At 36.9% G+C, this 27,354-nt stretch overlaps 3 protein-coding genes across 4 annotated transcripts; all 3 read right to left on the bottom strand.

Moving 5' to 3' along the window:
• Nucleotides 1-2,928: 2,928 nt before the first annotated feature.
• On the bottom strand, nucleotides 2,929-14,007 carry LOC140886969 (uncharacterized). Its single transcript, XM_073293930.1, has 20 exons — nucleotides 13,829-14,007; nucleotides 13,472-13,549; nucleotides 13,309-13,381; nucleotides 7,412-7,529; nucleotides 7,270-7,320; nucleotides 7,125-7,199; nucleotides 6,883-6,993; nucleotides 6,743-6,790; nucleotides 6,598-6,672; nucleotides 6,360-6,476; nucleotides 6,163-6,264; nucleotides 5,946-6,038; nucleotides 5,606-5,871; nucleotides 5,324-5,527; nucleotides 4,997-5,089; nucleotides 4,820-4,921; nucleotides 4,352-4,726; nucleotides 3,347-3,583; nucleotides 3,183-3,252; nucleotides 2,929-3,079 (listed from the first exon to the last, which is right to left on the bottom strand). The coding sequence occupies exons 4-19, from the start codon at nucleotides 7,521-7,523 to the stop codon at nucleotides 3,223-3,225; spliced, it is 2,091 nt and encodes a 696-aa protein (XP_073150031.1). The 5' UTR covers nucleotides 7,524-7,529; nucleotides 13,309-13,381; nucleotides 13,472-13,549; nucleotides 13,829-14,007; the 3' UTR covers nucleotides 2,929-3,079; nucleotides 3,183-3,222.
• LOC140886970 (uncharacterized) lies at nucleotides 7,536-8,737 on the bottom strand. Its single transcript, XM_073293931.1, has 3 exons — nucleotides 8,638-8,737; nucleotides 8,461-8,560; nucleotides 7,536-8,377 (listed from the first exon to the last, which is right to left on the bottom strand). The coding sequence occupies exons 2-3, from the start codon at nucleotides 8,497-8,499 to the stop codon at nucleotides 7,748-7,750; spliced, it is 669 nt and encodes a 222-aa protein (XP_073150032.1). The 5' UTR covers nucleotides 8,500-8,560; nucleotides 8,638-8,737; the 3' UTR covers nucleotides 7,536-7,747.
• LOC140886968 (uncharacterized) lies at nucleotides 8,800-11,471 on the bottom strand. Of its 2 annotated transcripts, none has more exons than XM_073293927.1 (2): nucleotides 9,029-11,471; nucleotides 8,800-8,836 (listed from the first exon to the last, which is right to left on the bottom strand). In XM_073293927.1, exons 1-2 carry the CDS (start codon nucleotides 11,359-11,361, stop codon nucleotides 8,833-8,835), a joined length of 2,337 nt encoding a protein of 778 aa, XP_073150028.1. In that variant the 5' UTR covers nucleotides 11,362-11,471; the 3' UTR covers nucleotides 8,800-8,832. The 2 variants fall into 2 exon arrangements, with proteins under 2 accessions (XP_073150028.1, XP_073150029.1); XM_073293928.1 differs by lacking the exon at nucleotides 8,800-8,836 and having other exon boundaries at nucleotides 9,029-9,077; nucleotides 9,233-11,468.
• Nucleotides 14,008-27,354: the final 13,347 nt, after the last annotated feature.

Raw genomic sequence — 27,354 nt, 5'->3', positions numbered from 1 at the left:
TCTTTTCTGTTTCCCCCATTGTTTCAACCTTCATACCTTTGCTGCTGGTTCTGATGCTGAGGTGGCTGATTTTGATACTGAGATGGTGGGTTCTGATACTGCCTCTGTTGTTGAAGTGCTACCTGGTTACCTCTTTGCCTCCACAAGCCTGCTTCTGCTCCCTTTGCGTGATTCATGGAATCTGCAAAGTTGTTAGGCCTGTTGGTGTTTACCAACATGAAGACGTCGGGGTTCAAACCATTGATGAACTGATCTACCTTAGCTTATTCATCTCCGGCAATTAGCGGTGCAAAACGCAACAGACTATCAAACTTAGCCACGTACTCTTCAATGTTCAGATTCCCTTGCCTCAGGTTGGCAAACTCTGCTCCCTTATCTTTGCGATACGAGATAGGGAAAAATCGCTTATAAAATTCAGATTTAAAAAGAGTCCAAGTAACTTCCGTACCTCTACTCTCCATTGCTTTCTTTGTCATGATCCACCAGCTCTTAGCAACCCCAAGTAGCTGATGAATGACTAACATGATTCTGCGGTCATCTGTGTAATCAATGGAATCTAACAGCTGATCGATATCATCCAACCAACTCTCACAGTCAACTGAATTTTCTGAACCCATCAATAATGGCGGATTGAACGACTGACACCTCTTTAGCAAGGTTTCCATAGGCGTTGCTGAAGCATCCAACTGATCAACTTCAGTGCTAGCTTGCTCAGTCGCAGGGATAACTGGCGGTGTGTTTCTGTTTATCACTCGACGAGGACCCATCTGAATAACAAAGGTTAGGGCAAAAGATATCTCAATCACTACAACCGGTGCCCCTTTACAACCGCTCAGAAAAACCGGATACCAGTCGATAACATAAGCAGTTATATCTCAAGTAGATCATGCTTTATAAAAGTAAATCACATAACCAGGTAATTCAAATAATTCTCAACAATAAAGCATGCTCGCATGGAATTAATTATACAGCTAAAATAATTCAAACACATGCGAGGAGCCAATACACGCAGACTCGATCTACCCGCTCACTCTAGTTCAACCAAGAATCTTACCTCTCTGATACCACTTAATGTGAGACCTCGTTTCTAATCAACTAATATCAGACAACAAGCGATAAGTAAACAAGAAACCAATAATTTTTTTTTATTTTTGACATCCGCGCGCCCGCGCCTAAGCTTTGCTAAAACCAGCGTGCCCGCGCCGATTCTGCGCAAAGACCAGCGCGCCCGCGCTCTAAGTAAGAGCGCCCACGCCCATACCTCGCAAAGAGGCCACGCGCCCGCGCTGTCCTCTCGCCCAGAAGAGTTAAGGCACTGAAATAAACTCAATCAAAACCTAAACACTTGCATTAATTGTATTTGACATGCCAATAACAATACAAGTAAGGTTTAGGAAAGAAAAACATTCAATACGGTAGTACCTACATCGATTCTTGCTTACAAAACATTTACGAGAAGTTCGAATGATTGAACATGTTCGCAAACATAACTAGGTTGACATGCTGATTCGACTTCTAAACTAGTCTCACTTATATCTCTTGCTCTGGGCGCTAACCAGGTCTATGCTGACTTGATCCTGCCCTTCCTGTTGCCAAGTACACATACCAAACAAAGCAACAGCCGGATAACCGGTGAGAATGATAATCCCAGTAAAAGCAACATATCAAGTAATACAACAATAAACATGTTTTCAAGACAACAACACAATCAATAACAACGTAATGAAATGCATGTCTTTAAACCGGGATATCAAATAAGATAAACAAAGGATTGCTGTTGTGCTTTTGGGATCCCTAGAATGAGATCATGTGACGACTCACCGACTCTCCCAATCGAGGTGGTGCCACATATCTCAATCCTCTAGACTTTGAGCAACCATAATGAGTATGCTAGCACTAGGCGATATGATTACGACCTAGGCCACTCAATCATAGTTCCCAAACGTCCAAACAAAAAGGGCGGTTCTGCCCGCTGAAATCAACGTATACTACAAGAAAAAAAGGCTATAGTGACATTGAGAAATGTCATTATATTCCACTTTTAGTGACATTAAAGTTTTAGTGACATCTCCAAAAGATGTCCTCTATTCTAATGTCGTTTTAGCCTTGCTGACATTATGTAATGTCATTATATGATATTAATGTCAACTTCATAGGTGTCCTAAAAAAAATAATATAATGACAATTTGACATGTCAGGAAAATTCATCTTTTAATGATACTTATATTTGTCTTGTTATATTGATAATAATGACATGTTTATGTCTCCTTTAAAATCATTTATAAAGACACTTACAAGTGTCAGGAAAACCCATCTTTTAATGACACTTATATTTGTCTTGTTATAATGGTAATAATGACAAGTTTATATGCCCTTTAAAATCATTTATAAAGACACTTACAAGTGCCACGAAAACCCATATTTTAATGACACTTATAATTGTCTTGTTATAATGGTAATAATGACAAGTTTATGTGCCCTTTAAAATCATTTATAAAGACACTTACAAGTGCCATGTATTTCATTTATAATGACAATAAAAAATGTCATTAAAGATAGTTTATAAGGTCAATTAAAAATGTTTCGTTATGTAATTTATAGTGACACGTATAAATGTCCTTTATACTTATCTATATAGACATTAAACTTTGTCATAAATAGTTATTTATAATGACTTTTAATTTAAAATGTCATCATATGAGTTCTATTATTATATTTTTATATACATGATTTTATACGTTATTGTGACACAAAGAATTGTCATATTATAATACCGTCCAATTCCAAGATTTTTATTATATAATTCACGCATTTAAAAAATGAACATAAATACAAATAAAATTTTTAAAATAAAAATCAAAATGACTAATCAATATTTGACATTCATCTTGCATTAATCAATAATGTGCAATATTAATGAAAAATTTGTCACCTCAAAAAATATCCAAAAATATTCACACCAACGTACCTAATATTCAGTTTAAGAACAAATAAAAAAACCAAGTCTCAAGAAAAATATCTGCAAACTTGTACTGCATCTTCAACCATCCCATCTTAAACGAAATCCAAAAATTGTCACCTATAATAAAAATTCATATATTTGTTTAAATATAATATAATGTATAAAATATTCACATAAATAAAAAAATCGAAATTTAAATTCAAACTAATGAATATCATACCAAATGAGACACTGATAAGCTGACATTTATCCAAATTCAACTAATAGAAGTCTTCTTGATTAACTTTCAACTGCAAATACAAATGATATTGGTTTAAAAAGACAATAACATGACAATTGACAAGTATATAGAATAAATAGTTAATTGAAAATCAAATATCATACCAAATGAGAAGGCCAAGCTATCATTCCTCCAAGCGCATCTCCAAAATTCTGTAAAAGATCATATGGCCTAATCAAACTCTCTTCCTTTTCTAAGACAACTAAAACTTGTATTTCACACCAATTTGGTCCTAGCATCTGTCTCCCAACTTCAATATTAGCATCCATGCCACGAACAACTCCTTTTGCCACAATTTTCGTCGAATCAAATAGACTTTGTAACGAGACAGAACATCCAATCTACATGAAAATGCAAAAGAAGGAATTTGATGAAGACAAATAATATGGTACAGTGAATGAATAACAAGGAAGAAGGGTCAAATTAATCGGCATACTCCCAACAAATTCTAAACAAATATTATTTGCAGGGTTAACTGATTGGCTGCCAATACAAAAACAAATATTCCACACTAAAGCCAAAGAAATCAGCATGTTCCCATCAAATTTACAATAAACTTTTTGTTGAAAAGAAGAGGCTGTACATAGCAGATTAGTCAAGTTCACCCATGGGCCAAAACAATCAGCCCATATATAATGTCTACACTGGAGGCACAAGGCCTAGAAAGATAGGAAACGTTGGACATTACAGAATTTAGACAGGATGTCAAAATTTAGTAGATAGAACAAGAACATAGGCAGGCACCTCAAGCAAACAAAAATCTAGAAAAAAACATAGCAGGCAAAGCTCAAGAGCATTCAATTGATCAAAGAAATGAAAATCATTTATGCATAGAACAAGAAAATAGGCAGGCACCTCAAGAAAATGAAAATCTAGGAAAAAACATAGCATGCAAAGCGCAAGAGCATTCAATTGATCAAAGAAATGAAAATCATTTATGCATAGAACAAGCATAGGCAGGAACCTCAAGAAAATGAAAATCTAGAAAAAAAACATAGCAGGCAAAGCGCAAGAGCATTCAATTGATCAAAGAAATGAAAATCATTTATGCATTTAACTGATGTTCTTAACCCGAAATTCATAAAGCAAAAAATTGAAAAATACTTTACCCTCAAAGATAAACTAGCTGGATCAGAAAGTAATGGACTGCTAGATGATGGTGTATGCTGCATATTGTTGTAGTTTGAACCAAGGTCCTTGTTTGGTTGACTCAAAAACTTTGATTCTAACATTGCAATGTGTTGACCTTGCTTTCTAATTTGCTCATCCATTTTTTCTAACAGTGTCTTTTGCTCCATCACTATTCGGTTGCATGTACTACGACTTGGAACTTCTCCCCATAAATCAGTTGTTTTAACACCATCACCAAGCATACGCACTCGGCCAGGTCTATCTGGTCCCATGATCTGAGCAAAAATGTCATTTTGACCTATCTGATCATCCTCATCTTCATGAAGTTGATTTTCCAGTTCTTTCATTGCAGCCTATACCAAAAATTCAAACCATAATTTATACAAAATGATGATGAAACAAATATCTTTGAAATTAATGTACTTTAAATTTATAATGAAACTTACCAATTTTTCTGCCACAATATTGCTCGAGGGACTTCCACTGGCATGAGTGAAGCAGGCATGAAATAATTCAACTCGTGATGGAAGCCGCCCATTTTTTTTTCTCTAAAATTACAATAGGTTATCAATTTATACATTCTAATGCATGAAAAACTAAAATAAATTGAGAAGAGAAATTACCAATTTTTGTTGCATTTGAGCGAAAGATCTTCTTCCAGTTGTCTGATTCATTATCTTTTGCTTTCGAGCAATTTTATTTTTTTCACTTCTCTCCTAATACATTAAATTAAAATTCATACAAAAAAACAAAAAATATATGAAAATTTTTCTAAACATTCTTTTGATACTCATGCAGGAACTGCAACAATAAAACACCCATTTTCACAATCTTTTGGCCTCAACGTTAATGACAGAGGAAAACATTTAAATTTTAAACGCAATATCTCATCATAATACGTATCAATTAACTTTGCTAAGTTCATTTTACACACATAAATTAATACATACCTTTGATTTTTCTGTGTTCCAGTGAGCAACTAGTTTCACATATTGTTCAACAAAGGCTCTTTGATCTCTTTTTTGCAAAAGAACTTGTATTGGCAACTCAGGATCATAATACTTTTTTTTTAGTTCTGACTTCCAGTTTCTCCATTTTTTTGCTATTGAATTGAGTGTCCAACTCTCTGTTCCAGGAGGAAGATCGTACTTTTCCTGTGAAGATATCCAAACAATTTAGCTTATAATAGAAATTTAAGTAATAATTAAATTATGCAATAACATTTCAATTACCTTTATTACATCTAACATTTTTTTCTTAAGATCTAATGGCATTTTATGCCAACCTTCCACGTCGATCGGACAATATTTACCATTTCTTGCCAAAGTACCCAAAAAGTCAGTAAATTTATTTCTTCTTGATCCTATAGGACGCCCCATATCATCACATTGAATCTTAATGCGTGGCAGCGTACTAGGTCGACCCCAAATTTCTTTCATAAATGTAGGGCCTCTAATCTTTTTCTCAGCATCATCAGATTCACTTTCACTATCAACATCTAGATAGACAAAGGAAAATAAATTCTTGAATACATATAGTGAAACAAATTATTACATTCTTCTTATAATTTACCTTGATCATATTCTTCATCCATAAAATCAGTTTGGTCTTGAATCGTATTTTCAAAATTTCGGTTAATGCTGGATGTGATCTTAGATGTCAAACCTGTATATTTGAATATATGATAAATAAAATATGAAGTATTATACTAAGTTACATCTAAATTTCAACATTGGAACTAAAAATCTATAATTTCATGTCTTTCTATATCTTAGTTTTAGGATATTACCTTGAAACTCAAGGTGATTCTTATTTGAAGCATCATGTATTTGAATAACATTTTGATCTTTTTCGCTAGTTGCCATGATACCAACTTCCCTTGCATGATAGACTTGGAGAAAGTTCATAACATATAAAGGAAAAATGTCAAATAAGAATTATACACAAGCAACCAATAATTTTTTGATGTATAAAATGATATGCTACCTTTCTCTTTTAAATTTCCAGCTGCGTGATTGTGGATCATAATCCGGGATTGAGTATTTGTCAAATCTTGAAGTTGAAAATGAGATTTTCCAACACTTCTACTCTTACGAGTCATTCCTATAAAAACAAGACATATAAGATAAATAAAGCATGAAATAAGCATAATAGAGAATTATATCCAAACTTAATCAATTAAAAAAAACCCATAAGTTTCATCTCTTTTTTTTACATCTAATACCTCGTACATCATTTTGTTGCTGTATTGAACCTTTATCCATTTGGTTATTCAACATATCTTTTATGTTTTGACATTCTGCACAAATATTAGTTAAACAAAAATATAAGCAAATTTAGTTTATAATTATAAGCAAGAAAGTTGTAACCTTTTCCATTGTCATTCATGCTACCAAGTTCCCTTATAACACCGACTTCTGCATAACATTTAAAAAAATTCACAAGGTCAAATAAGAATTATACACAAGCAACCAACAAAATGTTATGTATACATAAAATGAGACGTTACCTCTTTCTTTAGAATTGAGAATTGCATGATTGTCAATAATATGTGATTGTGCAAACTCATTCTGAAGTTCAAAACGAGGTTTTCCAACGGTTTTAAACTTATGAGTCATTCCTATAAAAAAAAAATTAAAAACTGCATATTTTCATATTGGATAAACAAAACATTAAGTAAACATTGCACATATCCAAACTTAATCTTTTGATCTTAAACACTATGTTTCATATACTTTTTGTATCGAATACCTTGTGCATCATTCTGTTGCTTCTTTGAAGCTTCATCCATTTGGTTATTCATCACATTTAGTTTGTTTTGAAATTCTGCAAAAGTAACGATTACACAAAAATATAATCAAGTGTAATTATTAATTACAAACAAGAAAGTTCTAACCTTTTTCGCTAGCTACCATGCTACCAAGTTGCTTAGCAAGACCGACTTTAACTAAATAAAAAACATTCATACAAAATGAAAAATAAAATAAGAGTTATACAAAATTAAGAAACATATCCTTAATGCATAATTTGACATGTACCTCTTTTTGAATTTCGAGCTGCGTGATTGGCAACCATAATTCGAGGTTGTGCGTCTATCTCACCTTGATGTTGAAAATGAGATTTTCCGACAATTTTACCCTCTTGAGTCATTCCTGTCTAGAGAAAAATTACAATTACAAATAAACATAAATTTAGTTGCATCTCCTTTGATATGAAATTAAAAAAAAAGTCTACAATGAAAAAAATAATAAAATTCACAATGCCATCATTCCTCAAGTATCTAGAAATCCACTCTAGTACTATAACTTTATATAAGATTAATTAAACATAAAAAAATATACTATAGAAAAAATTTCATTGTAATCTAAATCTCATCATGTATCAATATCAATTTCCTCTCCTGCAACGCCATCCCGAACCCAAACGACTTCTTGGTTATCATCGTCTGTAGGATTACCAACACAACTTTGAAGATATGAATCAACATCTGCAAGAGGTTGCATCTTATACTTTGCTCTTGCATCAGTGGTGATAACAACATGCCAATTACAATCAAGTGGATCTTCCACATAAAAAACTTGCATGGCCTGAGATGCTAATATATAAGGCTCGTTGTTGCGCTTCACATTTGTAAAATTAGCCAACACAAAACCATCATCATCCAATTTTAGTCGTTTGCCTTTGGAAACCCATTCACATTCGAATAAAACAACTCTTCGACCTCCACCATAATCTAGCTCAATCACGTTTTTCAAAATCCCATAATAATCAAGTTCACTTGATATTGGATTTTGATCTCTTATACTTGAATAACTTGAAGTAGTGGCCCGAACAATTACACCACAATTCTGTGTTTTTCTCTTGCGTTCAACTTCTTTTGTATGAAACCTAAATCCATTTGAAACAAATTTTGCATATTGTATCCCTATGAAATTCGGGCCTCCGGCAAGTGATTTCAGATCATTTGTTACCGGATCATCTTGTGGAAGATTTATATTTTCAATCTATCACACAAGAACAAATTGTTAAATTTTGTATGAAAAAATCAGAATATATAAATCTAATTAAGCTTACAACAAAAACTTACATGTTTGGCAAACCAAGAGGCAAAAGACTCACTATGCATACGTTCAATTTGGTGTGGAGGAAGACCAGAATGACTAAGATTCAAAATCTCACGATGTTCCCTGAAATTTAAGAATGGTAATTGGATAAACAATGATGATTATATATTTAAATGAAATATAAATATATAAAAACATACTGTATATAGGATTGTATGTGATGACAATTGAATAACACATATTGATGTGCCTTCTTTAATGTCTCATCATCAAACTTTGTTGCAATGGCCTTTCCGATTGCATAACTAGAGTTTGTAAACACATCCAATGCGAGTGTTGAGTCGATAGTTGTATCATCATTTCTTGTCGATTGATTGAATTTTGTCTCTACATAATCAGCTAAATATAAAGAACAGAATGTCAAACATTCTTCAGCCAAATACCCCTCAGCAATGGATCCTTCAGGCCTGCTCCTATTTCTGACATAAGACTTCAATGTCCCCAAGTACCTTATATCAAAAACATAAATTTTGTATTATTTAGCAAAAATACTATCTTAAATAAACAGTTAATAAGATTTGTTTTTTTTACCTTTCAAATGGATACATCCATCGGTAGGGAACTGGTCCAGCAAGTTGTACTTCAGTAGCCAAATGTACGGTTAAATGAATCATTATGTCAAAAAATGAGGGAGGAAAAATCTTCTCTAATTGACACAAGATCACCACAATATCTGTCCTAAGACGAACCGCATCAGTAGGAGAAATTACTTTACAACATAGCTCTCTAAAATACCTGCTCAATTTAATCAAAGGAGTCCGTACTAATTTAGACAAAGTTCTACGTAGTGCTACTGGCAACAACTGCTGCATCAAAATATGGTTGTCATGGCTTTTTAGACCAATTAATTTTGCTGGTTTCAGTTGAACACATCGTGAAATGTTAGATGCATAGCCATCTGGAACTTTAACTTTTTTCAAAACCTTGCAAAATATACCCTTCTCTTTTTTCCCCATTGAATAACATGCTGGAGGAAGAGAAACTCTACTTGGTCCTTTCTTGATAGGATGAAGTGCTGAACGTATGCCAATTTCTTGCAAATCAAGACGAGATTTAATATTATCTTTTGTTTTCCCTTTCATATTCAGCAATGTCCCGCAAATTGATTCACATACATTCTTTTCAATATGCATAAGATCAAGATTGTGACGTATCACATTATCTTTCCAATATGGTAAATCGAAGAAAATACTCATCTTTTTCCAATTGTATGGCAGTTCTGGATTATCATCAACGGTTTTTCCGAATTTCAATTTAAAATTTTTCAACTCGTTGATCACTTCGTCTCCAGAAAGTAAGGGTGGTGGTCTTCCATACTCTTCAGTTCCATCAAAATGTTGAGCATTTTTGCGAAACTCATGGTCACTGTTCAAAAATTTGCGGTGACCCATATAGCAGTATTTCTTGCCATTTTTTAACCAGCGTGCATGTGTAAATTTGTGGCACACCGGGCATGCAAATTTACCTTTGGTACTCCACCCAGATAAGGTTGCATATCCAGGAAAATCACTTATCGTCCATAACAATGCGGCATGCAACTGAAAATTTTGCTTGGTTGATGCATCATATGTCTCCACTCCTACTTCCCACAAATCCTTCAAATCTGCAATAAGGGGCTGCAAGTATATGTCGATGTTATTTCCAGGAGCAGATGGACCAGGTATTAACAACGATAACATAAAGTATGGTTGTTTCATACACATCCATGGCGGAAGATTATATGGCACTAAAACGACTGGCCATGTACTGTGCACCACACTCATGTTTTTGAATGGATTAAATCCATCAGAAGCTAATCCAAGCCTTACGTTCCGGGGATCCTTTGCGAATTCTAGATGATTATGGTCAAACGTTTTCCAAGCTGGGGAATCGGCTGGATGCCGCATGTAACCATCTTTTGTGCGAGATTCAGAATGCCATCTCATATGGACTGCTGTTTTGCACGACATGAACAAACGTTGTAACCTAGGCTTTATTGGAAAATACCATAAAACCTTTCGTGCAACTTTCCTCTTCTCACCACTTGGATCACCTTCAGAAGTTTCCCATCTTGGCTCATCACATGTTTTGCATTTAACTCTTTCTTTGTCCAACCTCCAGTACAAGGTGCAATCATTAGGGCAAGCATCGATCTTTTCGTAGCCAAGTCCTAATTGCTTCATCAATTTCTCTGCTTCATAATATGATTTTGGTAAATCCTTCATGGCATTAGGAAATGCTTCTCTCAACAAATCCAAAAGCATGTCGAAGATTTTATTGGTCATTTTACCAAGACATTTTAAGTGAAGCAAGCGAATGATGAATGCAAGTTTTGAAAATTTCTTGCAGCCTGGATATAACTCTTCTTGCGAATCATCAATTAGTTTATAGAATTTTTGGGCCTCCCCAATTGGAATATCATTATCCTTTTCAAATCCTGATGTATTGTTAATATTTTCGTCGTGTTGTGGGACCCCAAAAGCCTCGTGAACTAGCCCCTCCATATCATCTACATCAGCACGATATGGAACAGAACTAGATACTGAAGATGCACTACTTGATATCTCTCCATGAGCAACCCAGTGGGTATAACCTTTGATAAATCCATCAACCGTCAAATGATCATAAGCATCCTCTCTTGAAACACATATGCCAATCTTACATCTTGCACAAGGACATGCAATTTTTCCATTTACGTTTGCATTAGAAAATGCAAAATCTAGGAAACTCTCCAGTCCTTTTCTGTATTCCTCAGTTTGTCTCGGCAAATACATCCAAGTTTTATCCATCACAAGTTTGATAAAAATATCTACTAACACAAGTTCAAAAAACAAATATATAATATATGTATATATATGTGGAGTATGAATATCAAACAAAGACATACAATTATAAATTATAAACTATAAATATAAGAAATGAGATGATATTAATTTTATAAAAGATGTTAAAGAAAAACCACTCCACAATCAACATGTTATATAATAAACTTCTACTTATAAATTAATCTACGTTTAAAATATTAATCTAAAATTACTTCACTCATAATTAATTGGCGAGAACATTACTAAAATAAATTTACATGCAACATCTTAAAATAAAAATTTATTTCCTCATAATTAAAATAAAAATTTTTTTCCTCATAATTAAATTGACACAAAAAAGTAATTTATAACATATCAAGGTGGAAGCATCGATCTAAGCCAGATTTCGTTAATTTGGTAATTCAGTTTATTTTTATAACTATTGCCTATTCGTACTGTTTCATTTTTTATATTAATTTTAAAAAAAAAGATATTTTTTGACAAATATTATTATTTTATGTATTAATAAATAAAATTTATAATATTCATAATATTATATTATGTATATAAATATATACATTTTTCTTAGCTCATTCATACAGTTACGTACGTTATTATTTTAATTGTGATGAAGTATTCCATAAATAAACTTATCTAATTACCCATCTCAGAATATTCTTTAGGACACCCCAGATTTCAATCAACAAAACAATATTTGATGCAAATAAAGATTTTCATGTTTCAATTACTTTACAAGACAAAGCAATCCCAAACATATTGTTCCAAAAAATCCAAATCAAACAAATAATATCCTACCAACATCTACTTGTTTACAAAACTTTTAAGTTCCAATGGAAATTTGATGCAGCTAGTGCAATAAATTCAAATGCTTGCAACTACTTTACAAACATATAATTGTCAACTTCTTGCAATAAATTTACAACATTTATATGTCTCTCTAAATTTTTTATCCTCTCAAGAAATCTAGATCCATCAAATCTTTTGCTTGAGAAATTATTTCAATCACATGGATTTATTACTACCCATCGTGGCAGCAACCCACATGCATTTTCAGCATGGCATCCCAAATACTTTATTGGCTTTATATTAGATATTATTGATTCATTATTTTACGTGTGATAACTAAGGAATTGAAAATAAATTAGCACATGATAGCTGTTGCCCACTCACTAAAATAAAGCCCCCAACAGTTCTTTATGAGCTCACACTAGCAAGAATTTCTATATTCACAAAAAACTAGAAACTCACAGTTCCAGGAACTAACAGATTCATAATGATATGAGTTGTGGACTGAGAAAACTTACATAATTTTACAGAAACCAAATTTAATAAAATGGGACAGAAATTATAGTTTACAATATGCTTCGCTCCAGAAAGTGAAAAAAAGCAAAATAAAATGGCAGTCAATACAAAACCAGAGGTTTTTTTTAAAAAAACAAAAATATGCATTGCACATACTATGTAGTGAGACTCAAAACTATGTTACTGAGACTCAGAACTATGTCCATTGAAATTATTTTTCTATCCAAACAAGTACGGTGATGAAACTTGCAATGTAAATGAAACAATTTCTAACGTGTTCAAATCTTTTGATTTAATGGCTCTTCATGATTAGACTGTGATGCTGAACAGGTAATCTAGGATTACCAACAGCTTTCTCAGTCTCCTCATGGATCTGCACCGGAGTTAACATCGCAAACTCACAAGCCCTGTCTTGTGGCAGAAACTAACAACCATTTCGAAAGAAATAGGGCCAATACAAAACCAGTTTACAATATGCATTGCTACTACTATGTTAGTGAGACTCAAAACTGCCTACAACCCAAGAATTGATCAAATCAAATCGATTCGAACCAGGGCAGTGCGATTCTTGATAAATTAATTAGTTGAGTTTGAAGAACATATATAGCACCAATAAAACCTCACCGATCAGTCTGCTAGATCAATGAAAATATATTGGATCGAATTTTACACTTCATGAAAACCAAAACAAAATAAATAACATACCTGAGCAAGATGGCGGCGTTGGTGACAGACGGTGCAAAAGCCGTTGATGGGTGAAGACGTAGGCAGCCTTTCCCTGCATTAAAATTGAAATCTTTTATCAAGTTGAACGGGAAACTGGAATCTTGGCTTCGTCAAAGTTTGAAGAAAATGGCACTGAAAAAACCTTACTTGGCAGGGTGAACTAGAAAAGATCAACAGCCTTGCCGTGAACCAAACTTGAATCCCGGCAGATAAGACTCTACTGATAGGAAAATAATCGATAATTGGTAGTTAGATGAATTTTAACACTTCATTGAAACCAAAAACAAAAAAACAAAATCAACAACAAACTCAAGCAAAATGATTGAAAAACATCACGATGCCGAGAAACACAATTCTCCTACGGATAAAAATTTTCTTTGTCAAATTGAAATCTCTTTACCACCTTAAATCACATAAATCAACAGCAAATGCCCAAAAAAAGATCACAAAACTTGAGACTAGGCTATGTATTGCGAGAGAAGGGAAAAGAAATAAGAACCTCGGCGGCGGCACAACGATGGCGGCGCTGGTGAAGAGACGGCGTAAGAAGCGGTGATGGAAGAAGATGTCGAGGATAGGGAGGATCTGGCGGAGCCGGGATATCGATTCGTGAGTGAGATTTTGGAGATTGCGATGGAAAATCTTAAGCGCCACTCCAGAAAAAAAATTGGGGATTTTTAGGCGGGGTCATTGATCGATATGGAGGGAGAGGTGAATTAATTAGGCGTATAATTTTATTGGCATTTTTAATATTGTACTGACATTTTTAATATTGTCATCATAATATACATAATATGGTGAGAGATTTTTTTCCAAAAAAAAAATTATAAAGGAAGAGAAATGAAAAATAATTTAAGCCTAAAAATGGCTCATACTTTTACTGAAATTTTTTAATATTGTCATCATTATATATTTAATAGGGTTTTTATTTTATTAAAATTTTTATTTTTAAGTAATGTCATTATATGTATATATTTAATGACACTTTTAAAAAAATGTCATTAAGAAAGTGTCACTATAGGTGTTTTTTCTTGTAGTGGTAGGCTCAAGATGAATGCATAACAGAAACATAAAACATAAGCCCCATAGTCAAAAGCTAAATCAATCAACAAGACACAAGTTCCTCATGCTAGAACAAGTGTAGATGCAATATGTGATTTGAAAGGGGAAACTCGAGAACCAACTGTCCCGAGTATGCTATCCCGCTACGATGACTGCTTTTACCTTTCAATGTCGTAAATCCAACTCCGGACTAGCTACAACAAAAGATTGTATCAACAACTATACAACCTAAAGAACAAACAACGGTTCAAGGAAATCTCTTTACCGTTCTTCGTCCAACTCTCGACGAACAATGCTGCTAACACAGGGCTCAAAAACTCCAACGAATCTGTACGAATACAAGAGTTGATCAACAACCATGATCACTCACAAGCCAAAGCTTCAATCAATACAAGAACGATTCAAAAACCCAAAACTCAAACCGAAGGCATAATGGCTATAAACTGAACAAACCGGAAACGCAGACAGCAGTTCAATACTGACATAACCTCATATCAATGCCCAAAACAACAATAACAAAGCAAACCCATCAATCTCAAAAACCACATTTTCAAAAATGGCTTCCAAAAATCATAACAAATCCGAACGTCGCTCTAATTCAAAACCGAAAGATAATAAACGATCAGAACTCTGTCTAGAACAACATACTCGAATCTAGAACGATTCTAACAACCTCCAAAAACTAGAATGTATCCGATCGTAGAAGAACTTACAATATAACAGAGCTCTCACTGCAGTGATCGATAATCTGCTAGGATCGAGCTCGGACAGGATTCTGGGAGCTAGGAGAAACGTTTGAAGCATTTCAATGGTGCTTCTCGGTTGAGAGGAAGATTAAGAAGACTTTGTCAAACAATTCTAAGAGTAGATAATATATAAAATCCACAATTTGCATTTTAGTCCCTGAAAAATTCAATTTTTTCAAAAAGGACCCTGATCAAAATCAAGTCAGCTCGTGAACTCTGTAATCTCCGATTAACTCAAATAAATTTATTTAAGATAAAAACGGGGCGTTACAATTCTCCCCCACTAAGAAGAGATTTCGTCCTCAAAATCAACAAGAACCACAACTCATACGATAGAATAAAGAACTAAAGACAGTAAGAAGAACTCACGTCATCCGAATAACTCCAAAAATTGCTGTCTCTTGTCAGATTCTATCTCCCAAGTCGCTTCCTCGACGCCGTGACGGCTCCACTGCACATTCACTAACGGGATCGACTTGGTTCTGAGTTGTTTCTCCTTCCGATCTGTAAGAGTGGGTGCCCAGTGAGCCAACTGTGTGGCTATGGGCTTTGATGACTCTTTGTATAAACAATCTTTTGTTTAATATTATTTACACTTTTATGGCAATGACTTTATATTACTTCATATTGTTATATTGTGATATACTATTGTTGTTTTGATAAAGACCTTGAATATACTATAGTGTATGTAAGATGTGGTAGAACATGGAGATGTCTATCATGAAATACATCTTATAGTCACTGTATATTCTAAAAACCGTTCCTAGTCGATTGAGCCGTCCGATAATAAGGATAAGGATCGCTCGAGTTTGAGACTAGCATTTGCGATGCGGAGTACCACGTTTCATTGGTAGGGAACATGGAGATGTTCGAAGCATGCAAATGGATATTCATAGGATGAATAATCGAACTACCCTATCCGGACTTTCCAAGTGGTTATCACTTATCGAGTGGATAAAGTCCGCGGTTTTGGTTGTACACCATTAGTCCTTACGACTTGAAACATCATGGAGACTCTATATGCTAGTGCTGTGCTTTGACTCGTTTACCGACTCTATGGGGGTCATCAGGTGTCGAGATTGGGTACAGTTACGACACATATAGGAGTCAATGCATTGTTGTCAAGGATTCACCACATACTTGCGAGTGTGGATATCCTATGCGATCTGAGGAGATATTAGTGTGACAAATCTCTGGCCAGAGTACTTGATGTGATTTAAGAAATGGTTTCTTAGTAGCACATGCGATGTCACTAATTTGATCTTCAAGATGTATTGCATAGTTATCGAATCTTGAGCGACTCTCGATATACCAATGGTTGTTGATTCGATCGGGATATATGGATGAAGGGACCGTACTGTACGCTAACCAAAATCTACTGGTTCTTGTAGGCACTATCAGTGATACCTAGGGAATCATGGGGCGATGTTGCTAGGCGCTTTACCTTGATTCGTTGGGCAAGTCGGAAAGTGTTGTTCCGAGTCACAAGGAGTTGTGAGCCCACGGCTAGCTGTATCCCTGAACCATTGAGGGTCACACAGTGTAATGGAGTTTTAATCCCCGTTGAGATAGTTAAATTTAAAGAGTTAAATTTAATGAACTAAGGAGTTGGACTTCTTAAATAAGAGTAAGGGAGTAGGATTTCCTAAAATGACATAGGGATGGACATTTTTTGGAAACCACTGAATTCGGATTCAGGAAAATTTATTTTGACTTTAAAATGTGCAGAAATGGTTTCTGTGCACATTGGTGAAATTGGTTCATCAATCGGAGTCACGATGAATTTTATATTAATTTCTGAACGTGCGGGCTTTGCTTGTCGGGCCCTAGCTTATGACTAATGGGCCCTAAGGTGTTAGTGGCCTGCATTATAAATAAGTTATTGCAGTACAGAAATTAGACACAACAGGTCATAATTTTTGAGACAGGATTTTCGAAACCCTAGCCTCCTCTCAAAAGAAATCGGCCGAACCCTTACCCTCTGTCCGAGAAATTCCGGTCTGTGATTTTTAATTGCAGTCAGGAATAACGAATCAGATTCGTTTAATCTCTTCGCAGAAAACTTCTGATAGATTTTCTAGTGCAATCTATCAGAGGGATTTAAACCCCATTCGTGGACCTGATTGAAGGAGTTCATCAGTTCCTGGGAGATACAAGAAGCGCAGAGAAATCTGTGTGGTGTCCATTAATCTCGATTCGAGATTGAAGGTAAAATTTAATTAATTGTTATTTGAATTTTACACACACAATAATTTAATCGTTGAATGGTTGATACCCACACCATGGAATTGTTCCATGATAAAATTTTTAAACTTCCGCTGCACCGGGTGTCAATCGTGATTGATCTGACCGCCAGTTATCCAACAGTGGTATCAGAGCCAGGTTGCTCAGATCAAACGATTGAATTAATCGATTGTACAAAATTTTTGAATCTTGGTTTTTGGAAAACAAAATAAATATTTTTAAATAAAAAAATTTTTTTTTCGGGGCAAAACCCGGGCAGCGATTGGATCGCTGCCCGGTGGGGCAGCAATTGTTGCTGCCCCGGGCGGCGCACGGCGCCGCCCAAAGGGGGCGCATGGCGCCGCACAGGACGGCGACCGTCGCCGCCCAGGGCGGCGCACGGCGCCACCCAGGGCAGCGCTGGGCGCTGCCCAGCGCAGCGCTGGGCGCTGCGCAGGGCAGCGCTGGGCGCTGCCCAGGGCAGCAATTGTTGCTGCCCTAAGGGGGCAGCCTGGCTGCCCCCGGCCCGCGCCCCCGGGTGCGGGCCGGCCCGGGAGTGTCCCGGGCGGCCCGCGGGAAAAATTATATTTTTATTAAAAATTAATTTTAATATGTTAAAATTTTATTTTTGGTCCGATCAAAAATTGTTTTTGATTGGTTCACGAGATTTCGGATCGAATTGTTCGAGTCCGTAAATTTTAAAATTGATTTTGGATAAATTTGAATTTTTGGAAAATTTTAATATTTTATCCGTAAATTGAATTTTGAAATCAATTATTTTGGTACAATTGATGATAAGATATGATCTTATGATATATTGAGTAAAATATGATTTTATTTGTAAAATTGGATTTTATAGATAAAATATGATTTTATTTGATATAGAGATAAAATATGATTTTATATGTGAAATGAGATTTTATATATAAAATATGATTTTATCTTGTTTAAATTTGAATTGCCACTGCATGTTATCCAATAAATTAATTTTGAATTAAATGTTATTGGATAAGGATGATCGATTGTCATGACCAATTTTGTAGGTGTATGTTAGGAATTTAAATTTTGTTTTTATTGTTGTTGGTTTTATTAATGGGCCTGGTTTATGGCCCGATATGAATGTCATATGTAATAAAAGTGGGCTTGGTTTATAGCCCGTTCCCACCCCTAAAAATGTATCCCCTACTTGTCATTGTTATTTATTGTAAATGCATTAGATTTAGTGGGAGATCAAGATTTGAAGATGGTAGGCCCAGCAGACAATAAAGACTGAAGAAATGTAAATTGGAAGCACATGTAATAGGATTGCATTGCATACTGCATATCACCTAGGATTGGACTAAGACCCGTGATTGGCAACCACGGGTCAATTAGAAATGGAATCGATCATCCTATATAATATTTGATATTATTATTGTATGAATGTTTAGACATAATTGCGTGAATCCGGCAAGCATGCAATAAATTAAATATGATGAGACAAATATTTTTATAATTAAAAATCCCTCATTTTAAATATGATTTAAAATTTATATCAAGATAAATAAAGGAAATTTAAATTTGTTTAAATGTTCCCACCTTCCATCAACGGTCAATGTATGTGATGCTACCCGCAGATACGGTCCGGCTCATATTATTGGGGGGGCCCGTCCATCGGAAAGCTGTACATTGGATCGACAAATGTTGTAAGTTGGGTGGAACTCCCATGGGATCGGCTCATATTATTGGGGGATCCACATGGCGACCGTCCATCACAACTTAATATTGAGGGGTCATCTTGACATGTCACTTTAAACGGCGTCATATTATTGGGCCCTTATTGGACATGAGGTAAACACATGGGGGTTGCTTTGGAAGCAATTGGGCTCTACCTTTTGAGAATTATGGTTGGCTGATATTATTCGGGACCATAAGTTTGTCAATTGGACTCCATGTTCTCACTAAGGAAAAAGTTTCCCGTTTTCACTAGAGGGTGGTGAAATCGTTAAAATAGTGGGAGTGAGATTCATAAAATAAAATTCGCCAATTTTATGTCTTAGTAAATTATTTAAACAATCATCGATAATTGTCTGTTTTATCTCAGTAATCCACATGTTTCTGTTCTCCAACAAAACAAACTTATTGACGCAAACAATACAGAATGATTCCATAAGTTAAGATTGTCCTAAGTTCGGAAAAAGATTTTCTAAGTGTTAGAAAAGGCTTCTCCGAAAACAGCCCCGGCTGATGTAACTGCCGAAAGGTTGGCCGAATTAGAGAAATGGTTGGACCATGATCTCAAGGCCAAATGTTACATGCAAAATTGGACAAGTCTAAACAAGTTTGCCATCACTGCAAGAAACCCGGTAATTGAAAACGTAACTGCAAGGAATACCCCAAGCAGTTGCGAACTGCAAAGGGTATGTTTTACATTGAAATAAATGTTTTTCTTAATACTACTTCTTGGGTATTGGATACCAGATGTAGATCTCATATTTGCAATGAGTTGCAAATGATAACAAGAAGTAATAGGATAAGGATGGGTGAGACCCAGTCAAGGCTCGGGAATGGTTCCAGAGTTAAATCCATAGCTATGGGAAATATTTATTTTTTGCAGAACGGTTTTAAGTTACTTTTGATAGATGTTTTATTTGTTCCAGATTTAATTAAAACATTATTTCTGTTTCTATGCTAGATAGAGATGGTTATTCTTGCAATTTTGTGAATGAGATTTGCAATATTTACAAGAATGAATGTTTAATTGGAAATGGACAATTTGAAAACGATCTATACAACTTAAAACTAAAAGACGTTCCAATGAATTATGTTGATAAACCGGCTACAACAAACAAAAGGAAAAACGATAGTCAAAACCCGGCAAACCTATGGCACGCTAGGCTAGGTCATATTTTCTCAAGAAGGATGAACAAGCTAGTGGGAGAGGGCATGTTTGATATGTCTGATATTAATTCTCTACCTACTTGTGAATCCTGCCTAAAAGGAAAAATGACTAAATCTCCTTTTAAGGGGAAACCTGAGCGTAGTCAGAATCTGTTGGATTTGATCCATACAGATGTTTGTGGTCCATTTAGAGTAGGGACTCAACATGGCCACACCTACTTCATTACCTTTACTGATGATTATTCAAGGTATGGGTATTTATATTTAATGAAATATAAGTCTGAGGCATTTGAAAAGTTCAAAGAATTCAGGGCTGAAGTAGAAAACAAGCTAGGTAAAAGTATTAAAGCACTTCGATCGGATCGAGGTGGAGAATACTTGAGTACCGAGTTTTTGGACTATCTGAAAGAGAATGGGATTCTCTCTCAGTAGACTCCTCCTATGACACCACAGCTTAATGGTGTATCGGAGCGTCGTAATCGAACTTTGTTGGACATGGTTCGATCTATGATGAGCTTCACTGAGCTTCCACCTTCGTTTTGGGGCTATGCGCTTGAAACGGCGGTATTGTTGTTGAACAACGTCCACACTAAAGCAGTGGACAAAACACCATACGAGTTATGGAATGGCAAAGCTCCTAAGTATTCGTACTTGAGGATTTGGGGATGTCCTGCTTACGTGAAGCAGACAGTGGGAGACAAGTTGGATAGTCGATCCAACTTATGTTATTTTGTGGGGTATCCGAAGAACTCAATCGGATATTATTTCTATTATCCTGCTGAAACAAAGGTGTTTATTTCTAGGAATGCCACCTTCTTGGAGAAGGAGTTCTTATTGGATAAGAAAGGCGAGATGATGGAACTCGAAGAAGTTCGAGAAGAACCCGAAATACAAAATAACGATCCTACACCTCAGGAACCATTGCTGGACACGCCTGAACCTAGAAGATCCGAGAGGACTTCTAGACCTCCTATTCGATATGGTCTTCTTCTTGAAGGGGATCAAGATGAACCCGACATTGGATGTGATCCAAGAAACTTCAAGGAAGCAATTTCTGATGCGGATTCGAATTTATGGCTTGAAGCTATGCAGTCAGAATTGGATTCGATGCATACAAACCAAGTTTGGTCTTTAGTAGATCCTCCCGATGGAATTGTTCCAATAGGGTGTAAATGGATCTAAAAAAGAAAGCTTGGGCCTGATGGTAAGGTATTGACCTACAAGGCGCGATTGGTGGCGAAAGGTTATACTCAAAGGCAAGGAGTTGACTATGATGAAACCTTTTCACCAGTTGCTATGTTCAAGTCCATAAGAATCCTTATTGCCATAGCTGCATGGTATGACTATGAGATATGGCAAATGGATGTGAAGACTGCTTTTCTTAATGGAGACATTAAGGAAGAAATCTATATGAAGCAGCCTGAGGGGTACACATCCATGGGAAGCGAGCATAAGGTATGCAAGCTTCAGAGATCAATTTATGGTCTAAAACAAGCATCAAGAAGTTGGAACCAGAAATTTGATGAAACAATTAAAGATTTTGGTTTCATCAAGAACCCGGAGGAACCTTGCGTGTACAAGAAAGTAGTTAAGGATGCGGTGACATTCTTAGTACTTTATGTTGATGACATCCTACTCATTGGGAATGATGTAGGGATGTTGCAGTCAACAAAGATATGGTTATCAGGTAGATTTTCGATGAAGGATTTGGGAGAGGCATCCTACATTCTTGGGATACAGATCTATAGAGATAGGTCTAAGAGAATGATAGGACTCACTCAATCAACCTACATCGATACCATATTGAAACGGTTTTCAATGGATGGGTCCAAAAGAGGACATCTACCCATGTGTCATGGAGTTTCTCTATCCAAGTCTATGTGTCCCAAGACTGATGAAGAGATAGAGAATATGACACATGTACCATATGCGTCAGCTATAGGTAGTATCATGTATGGGATGATATCTACTAGACCGGATGTAGCATTTGCTCTGAGTGTCACGAGCAGATATCAGTCTAATCCTGGTCAAATGCATTGGAAAGCCGTGAAGGACATTCTTAAGTACTTGCGAAGGACTAAGAATATGTTCATGGTGTATGGAGGACGAGATCTCAAATTGGAAGGCTATACCGACTCTAGCTTCCAAAGTGATGTGGATGACTCGAAGTCAACCTCTGGATTTGTGTTCATGCTCAATGGCGGTGCTGTCTCTTGGAAGAGTTCCAAGCAGGACACCACAGCGGATTCCACCACTGAGGCTGAATACATTGCAGCATCAGCTGCTGCTAAAGAGGCCGTTTGGATGAGGAAGTTCGTCCAAGAGTTGGGCGTTATTCCTGAATATGTTGGTCCAGTCCCGGTGTACTGTGACAACACGGGTGCCGTTGCTCAAGCAAAGGAACCAAGGTCTCATCAAAGATCCAAACACGTACTGAGGAAATACCACATAATCCGGGAGATTGTGGAAAGAGGAGACATCATTGTCGAACGAGTGGCCTCTGCAGACAATATCGCTGATCCGCTTACTAAGCCTTTGCCAGGACCATTGTTTGACAAACATCGCGAAGCAATGGGTCTACGTAGTATGACTAGTTGGCTATAGGGAAAGTGGGAGATTGTAAGAGTGGGTGCCCAGTGAGCCAACTGTGTGGCTATGGGCTTTGATGACTCTTTGTATAAACAATCTTTTGTTTAATATTATTTACACTTTTATGGCAATGACTTTATATTACTTCATATTGTTATATTGTGATATACTATTGTTGTTTTGATAAAGACCTTGAATATACTATAGTGTATGTAAGATGTGGTAGAACATGGAGATGTCTATCATGAAATACATCTTATAGTCACTGTATATTCTAAAAACCGTTCCTAGTCGATTGATCCGTCCGATAATAAGGATAAGGATCGCTCGAGTTTGAGACTAGCATTTGCGATGCGGAGTACCACGTTTCATTGGTAGGGAACATGGAGATGTTCGAAGCATGCAAATGGATATTCATAGGATGAATAATCGAACTACCCTATCCGGACTTTCCAAGTGGTTATCACTTATCGAGTGGATAAAGTCCGCGGTTTTGGTTGTACACCATTAGTCCTTACGACTTGAAACATCATGGAGACTCTATATGCTAGTGCTGTGCTTTGACTCGTTTACCGACTCTATGGGGGTCATCAGGTGTCGAGATTGGGTACAGTTACGACACATATAGGAGTCAATGCATTGTTGTCAAGGATTCACCACATACTTGCGAGTGTGGATATCCTATGCGATCTGAGGAGATATTAGTGTGACAAATCTCTGGCCAGAGTACTTGATGTGATTTAAGAAATGGTTTCTTAGTAGCACATGCGATGTCACTAATTTGATCTTCAAGATGTATTGCATAGTTATCGAATCTTGAGCGACTCTCGATATACCAATGGTTGTTGATTCGATCGGGATATATGGATGAAGGGACCGTACTGTACGCTAACCAAAATCTACTGGTTCTTGTAGGCACTATCAGTGATACCTAGGGAATCATGGGGCGATGTTGCTAGGCGCTTTACCTTGATTCGTTGGGCAAGTCGGAAAGTGTTGTTCCGAGTCACAAGGAGTTGTGAGCCCACGGCTAGCTGTATCCCTGAACCATTGAGGGTCACACAGTGTAATGGAGTTTTAATCCCCGTTGAGATAGTTAAATTTAAAGAGTTAAATTTAATGAACTAAGGAGTTGGACTTCTTAAATGAGAGTAAGGGAGTAGGATTTCCTAAAATGACATAGGGATGGACATTTTTTGGAAACCACTGAATTCGGATTCAGGAAAATTTATTTTGACTTTAAAATGTGCAGAAATGGTTTCTGTGCACATTGGTGAAATTGGTTCATCAATCGGAGTCACGATGAATTTTATATTAATTTCTGAACGTGCGGGCTTTGCTTGTCGGGCCCTAGCTTATGACTAATGGGCCCTAAGGTGTTAGTGGCCTGCATTATAAATAAGTTATTGCAGTACAGAAACTAGACACAACAGGTCATAATTTTTGAGACAGGATTTTCGAAACCCTAGCCTCCTCTCAAAAGAAATCGGCCGAACCCTTACCCTCTGTCCGAGAAATTCCGGTCTGTGATTTTTAATTGCAGTCAGGAATAACGAATCAGATTCGTTTAATCTCTTCGCAGAAAACTTCTGATAGATTTTCTAGTGCAATCTATCAGAGGGATTTAAACCCCATTCGTGGACCTGATTGAAGGAGTTCATCAGTTCCTGGGAGATACAAGAAGCGCAGAGAAATCTGTGTGGTGTCCATTAATCTCGATTCGAGATTGAAGGTAAAATTTAATTAATTGTTATTTGAATTTTACACACACAATAATTTAATCGTTGAATGGTTGATACCCACACCATGGAATTGTTCCATGATAAAATTTTTAAACTTCCGCTGCACCGGGTATCAATCGTGATTGATCTGACCGCCAGTTTTTCCCAACACGATCAAGGATCTGAAGCGGTCGCTCAAAGTAGCTCAGAGTCTCGTCTAACTCGGCTTCGTCAGGCTGAAGAATATGAGAAGGATCTGGATGATACTTCGTGAATACCAGATAAAAATGGAGGAAGTGCAAGTCTGTAGGCAAGATCGCCTATCTTCTCGAGAATCTCGTACGGCCCGATGAATCTCGGAGATAACTTCCTTCTCTTACTGAATCTGACAGTGCCTCTGAACGGAGAAATCTTTAGAAAGACTCGGTCTCCCTGATAAAAACTCAGAGGTCTACGCCTGACATTCGCATACTTCGCCTGTCTATCTTGAGCTGACTTCATTCTGGTCTGAATGATCTTAACCTGCTCTGCCATATCTCTAAGCATCTCCGGTCCCAAATCTGGTGACTCGGACAAATCATCCCAAAACAACGGAGATCGGAAATTTCTACCATACAAAGCCTCAAAAGGCGCCATACCGATACTCGCTTAGAAGCTATTGTTGTAAGAAAACTCGACAAGAGGCAAAGAATCCTGCCAACTAGTGCCAAAGTCTAGCACTACCGCTTGCAGCATATCCTCTAACGTCTGGATAGTCCGCTCTGACAGTCCATCGGTCAGAGTATGATAAGCTGTACTCAGATGCACTCGAGTACCAAGTGCCCCCTGAAGACTGTGCCAAAAGTGAGAAGTGAATCTAGCATCTCTGTCTGAAACGATCGACTTCGGCACACCATGCAATCTCACAACATTGCTAACATACAACTCAGCCATCTGATCATGATGATAAGTCATCCTGTACGGAATAAAACACGCAGACTTCGTCAATCGGTCGATCACTACCCAAATGGCATCGCATCCTCGAACGGATCGTGGTAGCTTCGTGACAAAATCCATGGAAATGTGATCCCATATCCATTCAGGAACAGATAGACTGTGCAACAGTCTTCCTGGTCGCTTCCGTTCTGCTTTAACTTGCTGACAGTTCAAACACCGAGATGCAAACCTCGCAACATTGCTCTTCATTATCTTCCATCAGAACTGGTTCTTCAGGTCGTTGTACATCTTACGACCTCCAGGATGAATACTAAACCGACTGCAATGCGGTTATTCCCAAACAAAACATCATCTCTAACCTGGAATTCAGACTGATGCCCAGATCTGACTTTCTCTACTGAAACCTGAATGCTCGGCTCAGACTTTTGTGCCTCTCTGATTGCAACAAACAACTCCGGTTCGGCTTGAATAGAAAACACTCTGATAGTCTCCCTATCTGTTTCAAACTCTAAACCAGAAGTGCAACAATCATCGATCAACTGAGAAACACCAATAGTAGAAAGAGATAAAGAACATAGCTTTCGGCTCAAGGCATCTGCAACTACATTCGACTTTCCTGGATAATACTTGATTTCACAGTCGAAATCCTTGAACAGATCTAACCATCTTCTTTTTCTCATATTCAGCTCTGCCTGTGAAAACAAGTACTTAAGGCTGTTATGGTCAAAAAAGATCTCGAAAGACTCACCATAAAGATAATGACGCCAGATCTTCAGCGCAGAGACGATCGCAGCTAGTTCAAGATCATGAACCGGATAACGAGTCTCGTGCAGTTTCAGCTGCCTCGATGCATATGCCACCACATGCTTATGCTGCATAAGAACGCAACCCAAGCCTCGGTTAGAAGCATCACAATAGACTGTGAAACCTCCAGTACCCTTCGGAATAGAAAGAATCTGAGCACTGGTCAGTCTCCTCTTCAGATCAATAAAGCTAGCCTCACAATATGCAGTCCAGACAAAAGGCGCATTCTTCTGAGTCAGCTGGGTAATAGGCTTGGCAATAGACAAGAAACCCTCGATGAATCGGCGATAATAACCAGCTAAACCCATGAAGCTTCGGATCTCAGGTACTGATATCGGTCTAGGCCAATTCATAACCGCTTCAATCTTGCTGGGATCGACAGAAATCCCATCTCCAGAAATGATATGACCGAGAAAGACGACTCGATCCAACCAGAATTCACACTTAGACAACTTGGCAAACAACTGCTCAACTCGCAAAATCTGCAGTACGGTCCTCAAGTGCTTTGCATGGTCAGTACGGTTCTTCGAGTAGATAAGAATATCATTGATAAAGATAATGACGAACTCATCTAAATAACGCTGAAAGATACGGTTCATCAAACCCATAAAAACCGCTGGAGCGTTAGTCAAACCGAACGGCATGACTATAAACTCAAAGTGACCATACCTCGTTCTGAATGCGGTCTTAGGAACATCTTCCTCTTGCACTCTCAGCTGGTGATAGCCTGACCTCAGATAAATCTTCGAATAGACAGAAGAACCCTGCAGCTGATCAAAAAGGTAATCTATTCGGGGTAAAGGATACCTGTTCTTAACTGTAGCCTGATTCAACTGACAGTAATCAATACAAAGCCGCATAGAACCATCCTTCTTCCGAACAAACAGAACAGGAGCACCCCAAGGCGATACACTAGGTCTGATGTATCCCTTGGCAATCGAATCTTCAAGTTGCTCCTTCAACTCCCTCGGTTCAATAGGTGTCATACGATAAGGAGCTTTGGAAATAGGTTGAGTACCTGGCACCAAATCGATGCTGAATTTGATCTCTTGAATAGGTGGCAA

Source organism: Henckelia pumila, chromosome 3 (assembly GCF_033568475.1).
Source record: "Henckelia pumila isolate YLH828 chromosome 3, ASM3356847v2, whole genome shotgun sequence".
Lineage (NCBI taxonomy): Eukaryota > Viridiplantae > Streptophyta > Magnoliopsida > Lamiales > Gesneriaceae > Henckelia > Henckelia pumila.
This window is presented reverse-complemented; position numbering and strand designations above follow the sequence as displayed.

Excerpts from the sequence above, each read along its gene's own strand:
- LOC140886969 (XM_073293930.1), bottom strand. The coding sequence starts at position 7,523 with ATGACTCAAGAGGGTAAAATTGTCGGAAAATCTCATTTTCAACATCAA. Across the intron at positions 6,265-6,359 it reads TGGAAATTTAAAAGAGAAAG|TCTATCATGCAAGGGAAGTT; the intron begins GTAGCATATCAT and ends ACTTTCTCCAAG. Across the intron at positions 3,584-4,351 it reads CAGCTAGTTTATCTTTGAGG|ATTGGATGTTCTGTCTCGTT; the intron begins GTAAAGTATTTT and ends ATTTTCATGTAG.
- LOC140886968 (XM_073293927.1), bottom strand. The coding sequence starts at position 11,361 with ATGTCTTTGTTTGATATTCATACTCCACATATATATACATATATTATA.
- LOC140886970 (XM_073293931.1), bottom strand. The coding sequence starts at position 8,499 with ATGCATAGTGAGTCTTTTGCCTCTTGGTTTGCCAAACAT. Across the intron at positions 8,378-8,460 it reads CCTCTTGGTTTGCCAAACAT|ATTGAAAATATAAATCTTCC; the intron begins GTAAGTTTTTGT and ends CTTGTGTGATAG.